At 32.8% G+C, this 10233-nt stretch overlaps 1 protein-coding gene across 1 annotated transcript; it reads right to left on the reverse strand.

The window, feature by feature from the left end:
• Positions 1-2801: 2801 nt before the first annotated feature.
• On the reverse strand, positions 2802-9328 carry LOC145061631 (disease resistance protein RPV1-like). The gene is made up of 11 exons (XM_079009165.1): positions 8753-9328; positions 7140-8244; positions 6641-6709; positions 6298-6522; positions 5433-6167; positions 4783-5350; positions 4575-4672; positions 4264-4395; positions 4079-4177; positions 3578-3655; positions 2802-3350 (listed from the first exon to the last, which is right to left on the reverse strand). The coding sequence occupies exons 1-11, from the start codon at positions 9235-9237 to the stop codon at positions 3141-3143; spliced, it is 3804 nt and encodes a 1267-aa protein (XP_078865291.1). The 5' UTR covers positions 9238-9328; the 3' UTR covers positions 2802-3140.
• Between the last annotated feature and the right edge of the window lie 905 nt (positions 9329-10233).

Genomic DNA, 10233 nt, shown 5'->3' on the forward strand with positions numbered 1-10233 from the left:
CCTTTTGTTTTACTATAGATTTGTATCCTTGTTGTGTTTCTTTTTTCGGTAAATATTTTACCAATACTTAGCTTTCGTATATTCTCTTGTATTTGTGGTCAACAATTGGGGGAAATGATCAATACTGTGTTCAACAATTAGGATGCAAGTTATGGATTCTACAGACTTTGCCCAGTCAAGGACCAGTGTTATTTTTTACCAAATCTGTAACACTTTTAGGTTCTAGTATTTACAACAAACAAGACCTAAAGGTTCAAGTATGTGGGATTTGACAATAATCGGTAATTGTGTTTTGTTTTCAACTCTTTCGGCCATTGACGATTGCATTAATGAAAAACACAAACGCTAATTGAGGCTTGAAGTCGCTGCAGTCAATTTGGAAGCTTGTGTATGTGTAAGATCTTACACATGGCTCGTGGTAAACACCTCAGTATACTAAAAACATATATTTACTTATTTTAAGTACTTCAAAATTGTTTTTGCGATCATCCAATGACTCACGTTCATTATCATGGGATTTAAGTCAAGGTTGGTCAAAACCAATGTTTTAAAAACCGGTTTTTTAGTTGAACCGCCGGTTCGACCGCCAAGTAAACCGGTTTTTATATTTTTCATGTTTTTTCATATTTTTCTATACATACAATCATGAATTTGATATTTACATGTTCAATCATTAAAAATACATATAAAACTATATAACATTAAAATAACACATAACATTAAATCAATCCATATACGTCAAAAAGAAAATAAAATATAATACCGAAACTAAATATGGTTTTGGATGAAAAAAACACATCAAAAAAATTTATAACATTTATTATATGCTTTTATTTTGAGAAAACTAAATATATATGAAAAAAATTACCAATGTTTATTATGTAAATTGTTCTTTTTCATGTTTTTTTATTAGGTAACCGGTTTATTTGACCGGTTCAACCGGGTTTTTCTAAAAACCGGCCGGTTCAATCCGGTTTAGAAATCAATGTAAAACTGGTGATAGTTGAACCGCTCCCTCCTCCGGTTCTCGGTCCAACCGGTTCGACCGACCGGTTCAAACCGGTTTTTAAAACATTGGTCAAAACCAAATTGAGGCTCAAGGCAAATACAAAAAAATGTGGCCCTTAAAATTTAGAAAATTATGGCGTGTTCAGCAAAATTAGCTGGTAGCTTGTAACGGGTAGCTTGTAGCTTGTAGTGTTTTGTTAAACGCTACATGAAGTAACATTTGGATTTGGAGCGTTTTGTTTAAACTAAACATTAGAAGTTTGTAGTCCGAACGGGGTTTTCTGTTCAAAACGGAGCGTTTTGTCAAACGCTTGAAGCTAGAAGCTCTTAAACGCTCCGTGCCGAACACGCCCTTAATCTTTTTTTTTTTACAACGAAGGATTTTGTATATTAAAAGGCTAGCGTAGACCTAGTAAATACAAAGACAAAAAATGAGAATTATCTTTGCACAGTAAAACGTAAAATGTTAGAGAAAACATTTAAAAGGATGTTTGGCATTGCTTTTAGATTGATTTTTAACTTTAAACTTTTTCAAAAAGTTAAAAAAAAAAGATGTTTGGATAATTGAAAAATTCTTTTGAAATGACTTTTTGCAAAGAGTAAAAGAAATGGTTTCAAAAAGTCACAAAAACCTGACTTTTTGTGATTTTTTGTGACTTTATATATAAAAGTTAATCAAAAGACATTTTGCTTAATCCAAACACTTTCATTTTGCTTAATCCAAACACTTTTTGGGGTTGGCTAAAAAAACACCACATTTTACCATATAGACACCATAATTTAATTGTAAAATGTTTTTATTTGTTGAAATTGTATTGTTTTCCGAAAAAACTAATTATAAGTAGTTAATTATATGTTGATTTTTTAAAAAGTGGTCAATGGAGGTGTCCAAAGGGTGTCTTATTAGCAACATCCTTTTTAAATAACATCTTTTGCAAAAAGTCCTTCCACTAAAAGTCCTTCTACAAATAAGAACTTTTGATGCTCAAAAGCAATCCCAAACACTCCATAAACTCTACGGATGTCAATAAACTTTAGGCTCTAAAATCTTATCATCAAGGTATTGAAAAAGAATACTAGACATATTACTAGTTTAAGAGGGAGTTTGACAGAATATGAATTTTTAGTGGTTGGAGAGGGCTGAGAGATAGAAAAAGGAGGCGGTTGTGTGAAATGGAAAGAGATGAGGGAAAGAAGTTTGAAGAAAAATTAGAGTATTTTTGGAACTTGCTTTTTTTTTTTTTTTTTTTTTAAATCTGGCGCAACTCATTCTCTTGAAAATTAAGAGGCTGCTGAGTTAAGACGCAAAAATTAAGAGACTATCAAATGTTTCGAATTTGATAAATAAAAATTCTACCTTTTAATTGAAAATTTAAAAGGCTATCAAACACCCACCTCTTAACCTTGTGGTTGAGATGCACATTTTAATTTTCAGATAAGGGAGATCAAAGGTTTAAACATTGATAGACCCAAAATAATAGTAGTGTTGCATGATTGACCTTCTATCTTGTCCTTAAGCATGTTAACATGAGCCGTTAAAATGGTATGGTTTGCCAATTTTCATATAGGTACTCATATATTCAAGCATTTGTACATAATTTCTAAATTTATCTTCTAGGGGATTAAAACCATACCACCAATTTAATCAAATATAATTATATCTACTAAGATTCAAAGAACGATAAACTAAGACAAAAATGTGACTAATAATATTCAGTATAATTCTTGTCAAAGAATTCTCTCCTTTTCTTATTATTGATGGGTCAAAGCCCATTCTTTTTATAACCCATTAATGAAGCTGAAACTAATATAGTAATATACCATTTTCACCAACAATCTACAAGTGAAAGTATAATGAATATAGATTCTCGACAAGTTATCTATATGAAAACATGATTGTAGTAGTATTAGATAACATACACTACCAACTTTTGGGGAAATGCAATTGTAACTAAACACAATGCTTCTCATCTCAATATAGATTCTCTCCTAATTTCTGTTGGAGAAACATGGTAGTTATAATTCAAGAAGTCTCACCTCCCTCGAAATCATTTGTATGCAGAATCATCTGCAGCTACTTCCAAACAGTTTGTTGTGTCTTGTGGAAGAGACCCTGTTTCATGTTTTTAAGATTAATTTGCAGGTTCTACGCTTATCATATACACTCCTTCAATATTCCATACAAGGTCAAAAACATCCATAGTATCAACATCCCCAATAACAGTTAGTCTCCCATCATTTGTATCAAAATCAATTGTTCGCACGCCCTTAACCTCAGATAACGCCTTCATCACCTTCTCTCTTTGACTTTCACTGCATAAGTTGACTCCCAGCACAATTTTCTGAAATGTACACTATAGCTATCAAAGAATAATACAACACAGGTAAAGATTTTTGGAATAATCTTTCTTGCTGATTCACAGCATACAAACTCAGAGGCCCATGGATTTTCTCTATTATTTGTAGCAAAAAAGGGAATTCTATTTGTAAGATTCATCAAATGTCCTTTTTACATCTATAACTTTGGTCCACCCTCTCTTTATCTAATAAGCTTTTAAAGTCAAATTACCTTGATCTGGCCACTAACGGCATCAGAAACAAATGCTTTAGACATGAAGCTCCGTAGACTAGGAATCACACCAAATTCCTGAATAAATCACAAGAGCCACAATAGCAAAATTATTTTCTTAATATAAGGCGTTAAAAACAGTAAAGTTTAGAGGAAAACATGTTGTAAAGTCTGCTTTTCAGTCATTTTCTCCCAAAAAAAGAAAAAGCAAATATACCCGGCAAGCCCATGTTAGCAAAACAAACGGGAAAACATATTTGATTTGGTAAGACTATTTCTTTTTCCAAAGAGTTCTTGTAGTTTGAGAAGATATTGTAATGCAATTTGCAAAGTGAAAGTTGGTCGTTTTTTTCGTAATTTTTTTTTTTTGTGATATAAAAATAAAAAAGTTGAAGCATTCTTATGTCGTGTTTGTGAATTGAGAGGAAAAGGCAATACTACTATATTGTGATGAAAAATTAAACTCCTCATATTTATCTTTCAAGCATAATTTTAGATCACCTTTACTCTAAGTTTTTTTCTTGGAACTAAGAAAGGCGGAGATGAACTTGATGCAAGGTCGAGAAATTGATCATCAATATCTTCAGACATGTCCTCAGCCTGTCGGTTGTAAATTTGTTAATTTCCATGACAACAAAAAGTTACAAACTCTTTTCTTTTATCTGTTAAACGTAATATTGAATTACCTTCATTGCTTTATCACTAGTTTTAGATGACGTGGCAGATTCCATTGTCTCCCCAAGCATGCTTGATGTGAACTCCAAAGTTTCATCTACAAAAGACGATTTTGACATCTCCCCGATCTTGTAAATTTCCTCCTATTTGTTTTTCATAATTAAACACGAAAGCCAGATTAGCAAAACCTTAATATAACCCTAACTATAATCAAGTTAGAATCTAGTAATTAACAAACGGTTAAACTAGATTATAGTAGTTTCATTGATCTTGTCACTTATTTGAACTCAAAAGTAAAAGAAATTTTACTGAACAAAGTTACCAATTGAGGACCATGGATGATGCATCGAACAGTTTTCAATTCTGTAAAAGATGGATTCAACTGCTTAGGTCGACCTGTCTTTCTCCATCCTCGTACCTCTGCAACAATCAATGTGTGATGTCATAAGATGAACTTTCTGTATTCTATTTGCAGCATAAAATGCCTAGAATTAGTTTCACAAGAGGGACAAATACTAATTATTATATACCTGTATAGTCAATGGTATCCGTATCACCAACTAAAATTCTAAACCAATCAGGAGCCAGTCTACCAACCTCCATTAACTCAAAGAAATCACGGCGACAAAGGTAGAAAGCTCCTGTGCTTAGTTGAAATCCAGACAAATCTCCTCCAAGAATTTCTATGTTGTTTTCCAAAGTTTCATCATCATAAACCAGGCTCACACCACATTCATGTACCTCTAATCCAGTCATCACAGCAATAGAGACACTAACTTTATCTCCAGTGTCCAATAGGTTTCCAATTGGCCAATAGCTTAACCATATACCAACTTTACCAAATTCGGGTTTGCCAAAAACTTTAGGGTTGTACATCAAATCAACACCATTATCCGTATTGATTTTACAAAACCACGCACAATCATCACCAGATATTGCATATTTGAATGTTACATCAAGTCCTATGAGCTTTCTATTATCAGGACATGAAGGCACGTCAAAGGACAAAGACGATAATTCTGATGCGTACTTTGGTGTCATGTTTGGATCCTTTAGGTCTGGGAGAGATGTGCTCATTATATCAAATTCATACAACATCTGTACCACATAAGCATTAGAATTCAGTCAGAAATATTTTGTAGGTGTTTTTATGCGAGTGTTTGAGAGAGAAACAACGAACCTGGACACACGAGCTTCTGCCTTTAGTGAGCTCATCATCACCAACAAGGGAAACCTCGTGATTTTGATATTGTTTTAGCCACTTCAAGTGTCCCAAATCGTTTTCTTCAAGTTTGGCTAGAGGCACCAGTTTGATAAAGCCTTCAATTTCAGACAGACTGATACAGCCTTCATAACCAAACTCTTGTAAAGTGAATCGATGAGATTGGAAACTTATTTTCTCCAATGAGTTACAGTAGTATATATACAATTCTGCAAGTGTACTTGGGAGACATAGAAGCCATTTAAGCCTTGAGCACAAACTCAAGTCAAGGACCCGAAGATTTTTAAGATGATCATAACAAGGCAGAAACTCAAACAGACTATTGCCTAAGTTCAAGTACTGCAAATTTATTTGAAGACTGAAACTCAGAGGAAAAGAATCAGTACATTCAAGATTGCAGTCTTGGAGGAATAACCTGTGTAATGAAAGTGGGAAGGAAAATGTAGGTTGTAATGAACTAGAAGCTTCTAATCCTACTAAAACATTTGTTTGCTCCCTCTCGCATAGGTTTGCACACCCTGTCATGTTCAGCAGTGTAAGACTTGTTAGGTCTCCAATGGTTTCACAAACATGAACCAGACTGTAACAGTTCCAAAGAATCAAAGTCTCAAGATGAGGGATCATGGACATATTGCGGATTTCAAATAGATTGTGAGAGTCTTTAAGGTTTAGAATTTGTAGTGACTGAAGAACCTGTTGCAAAAGTAACAAAATTGATGATGTATATACTTAAGATGGATGTAGTATGCATAAAAACTACTCGTATTAAGATTTGAGAAACTAAATGGATAATCGATAAAAAGGAGGATGTGAAATTCCCTACCATGGGAGGATCAAAGACTTCCAGGTTGCTATAGCTCATATCTATGGCCACCAAGTTTCCCATGAATAATTCGGAGGGTATGTTTCTTAAATGGAATCCAAGCCAGCTCAGCCATCTTAAATCTTCTGAAAAATTCTCGTAAGACCCCGTGAGTTGCACAAAATTTAGTTGGAGCAGTTTTAGTTTATCCATCTTTTTAAGTGCATCTGTCTTGAGGATTGATGACTGAAAAATTTAGCATGAAGAGAGATAGTAAATAAGCTTGAACCTAACGAATGATATTTGTAGATTAATAATTACATCTCAAAACCTCAAAATTCAATATTTACTTCTTTTGTTTTACCTTGAATGCAATCTTCTCTGCCCTTAGCATTGGCATGTCCATTGCTAAACCTTCCATTGTTTCTGAACCCTAAAAGGAAAACAAAGATAAACTTTAGAATTCAAATGAAATAGGAAGGTGTGAAAGTAAAATTAGGCTTAAATTTATTAAACATAAGGCTGTGTTTGGCGTGCCACAGCTAACTGATAAGCTAGCTTATTTTTCGAGCTTTTTTATGTTGTTGTGTTTGGTAATCCAAAAAGTAGCTGATAAGCTAGCTTTTTGAAAAGCTACTTAAACTAGCTTTTTAGGAGCTTTTTTAAAATTTTCCAAATACACCCCTTAATTAATTATAGAAACACATATTCTTACATGTCCTTTTATGTAATTTTATATATTTCAGTTAGCTTTTCAGCTAGTTTTACCAAACGTTATTTTTTATCAGCTAGCTTTTTATTTAACAGCTAGTTTTTCAGCTAGTCCGCCAAACATAGCCTAAATATAAGAAGCATCTAATTACCTCTCCTTTGCTTAATATGTTATAAGAATCGCTACTAAGCCAAACTCTACTACGTTTTGTAGGAAATTTTGATGATTCTTGACGAACTATGTGTTTCCCCATCTCTTGAAGCAATCGATGCATCATCAGTTTTTTGTTTGGTGAAACAGAAAGAAGACATCTATTGTATAGGGTTTTAATACCAGATAATGCACAATAATCATGCTCCAATATCTTCAACACATAATCCTCATCTTTCCCAACAAAGAAACAAGCAATATGCAAAAACAACTCTTTCTCTAGGATAGAGGGCAATGACTCGTAGCTTGTTATAAGTACACTTTGAATCCGAGAATCAAAATCTTTATCCAAAAAATTCAATCGACTTTTCCAATATAAAATGGTATTGTCATCGGATAGAGAAGATGCCAACATTACAAGAGCTAAAGGATTTCCTTCACAATATCTTACTGCTTGTAATGCAAGCTCCTCAAAACCTCCCATGGGAACCTTAGAACCAAATGCATGACGACTTAAAACCTCTAAAGATTCATCATCATCTAATAATTTCATTTTATAAACTTGACACCTCCGATACGGAAACTTAAACCAATTATCTGTATTTTCCGTGGTTGTTGTTATTACAATCTTGCTTTGTGTATTAATTTTCCCGGATCCAAGTAAAGCGATTAACTCACTACGTCTAGCAACATCATCAAGAACAATAAGTGTCTTTTTTGTTTGTAAGGCCTCCTCAATCTTACATGTACCTTGAGAAACACCAGGTATTTTTCTCTTCTTGCCACCTAAAATATCGTTTAGAAGTTGTTCTTGTAGCTGAAGCAAATCATCGGATTCTTTACATCTGCGACTAATGTCTTCAACAAAACTCATGCTTTCAAAATTATTCCAATTTGAATCATAAATATACTTGGCCAATGTTGTCTTGCCACTTCCACCCATGCCACAAATTGCTAAAAATTCAGCATTGGATCGATTTAACCAGGAATTGATATCTTCATATCGAGTGGCTAACCCTGTTAGATTGAGTGGAAGATGAACTTCTTTTCGATCCAGTTTATTGTAAATGGTGTCAACGATTTCCTTTATAAACTCTGTTTCAGGCCTGGAACAACACGAAAAAAATGAACAAGTTAATGGGATGATATTTGGAGATTCTTTGATCATATAACTAATATGAAGTACTCGTAGTGTGCTACTAACATATGTTTAGATTGGATTACCATTAAAGTTTCCGAAAAAGATTCAAATTCATTTAGAAATGTAAATAAAGATTTCTCTAACCCAAACAAATCTTGACAGATTACACAGAATTATGTTTATCAAAGCCTTATAGTTGTTGAGTTGTAAATTTAGGCATCTCCAACCCAAACACCATATTTGGTGTAAAGTTACTCCAACCCAAACACCATTTCTAACACCAAATATGCGTTATACTCTTCATTAACACCAACGTTTCAAGCGTCACGTGTGCAATTTTGGTCCTTCAAGTTTGAGTTTATATATTTCTAGTTTATTTTAATTGTTTCAAGTTAGAGTTTATATTATATTTTCAGTAAATTTAACTGTATAGTCATATTTCAATAATGACTAATTTACAGGAAGAGACATACCCTGACAGAACCATGCCGGCCAAATCAGCAACCTCTCTAAGAGCTCTTTTCCACTGGTTCACGTTGTGATCTGTCCACCTTTGATTGGCTTTGACTTGGATTGCAAAATTTTTATTATGTTTTCTCACATCAGAAGGATCAACATGATAAAAAACAGGTAGAACAAAATGATTACACTCTTTCCTTTGCTTCAGAATCGACAATAGCTCATCAAGGCACCAAGTGGAAGTGGCATAGTTTGGTGACAATACAACTATTGAAGCCCTTGATTCTTTAACTGCTCTCCCGATCTCCGGATTCAGTTTTTCACCTCTGTCAATTTCTTCGTTATCCCTAAAAGTATTAATACCTGCTCGGTTTAATGCATGGTAAAGATGATCCGTAAAAGAATCACGAGTATCTTCGCCTCTAAAACTTAGAAAAACATCATAGCTGCCATGAGGACTAGTAGAAGCCATACTACTGGAGGAAGAACTGGAAGCCATTGAAATTGGATCTGTGAGGATGGAAAATGAAGTCGTCGTTGTCGTTGTCGTCGTCGTCGTCCCTAATAGTGCAACCCAATCAAGTGGGTGTGGTCATCGTCAAAGGCAAACTTCAGTTATGAAAAACTATTCCCCCCACCTGCCGCTCAAAACAAATATCTAAAATAGAAATCAACAGATAGATAGAAGGGTAAATTATAGATTTGACCTATGTGCAGTGTTGTTTTGAATATGGTTTAAAAATGAACATTGAAGTTTTTTTTTTCTTTTTTTTTTTCCCTTAATTTTATTTTTAACTATTATAAAAATATGGGATATTCATCGGTCACCTTTACACAAGTAACATAAATTACTTTTAAGTTTGAAATTTTGTAATTTTCAAATTTATATAATAAAAACATGCTTGAAAAATATTTCTTAAAATAAAAAATTTGAAATTTCAAACTAATTAAAAGTTCAAAATTTTGAACTTAAATCTTTGTATCTTTTTCATTGATTATATATATATATATATATATATATATATATATATATATATATATATATATATATATATATATATATATATATATACACACACATTGGCGGATCCAGAACTTCGGTGTAGTGGGGACCATTTTATATAAAAGTTAACTAATATATAAATAATAGTAATTATATAGTTAACTTTCAACGTTTTTTCTGATTTTTTAAGATATTGGGTGCCAAAAATATTAAAGTGAGGACCATCTATGTAAATTTTTCTAAAAAAAACTATATTTTGCATATAGTATATGGTGGTACACCCTTTTAAGTGGGAGCAAGACACCGCACTAAAAGTGGCTGTATCCGCCACTATATATATATATATATATATATATATATATATATATATATATATATATATATATATATATATGGCCAGGTTTTTGTGTTTCTTATATTTATTGTGTGCTAGAATGTATCAATAAAATTTTTGTAAAATTAAATAACGATAGATATTAAATTATTTCCATA

This window comes from Lactuca serriola, chromosome 7, assembly GCF_051521515.1.
Source record: "Lactuca serriola cultivar US96UC23 chromosome 7, Lser_US96UC23_V15, whole genome shotgun sequence".
NCBI classification, from domain to species: Eukaryota; Viridiplantae; Streptophyta; class Magnoliopsida; order Asterales; family Asteraceae; genus Lactuca; species Lactuca serriola.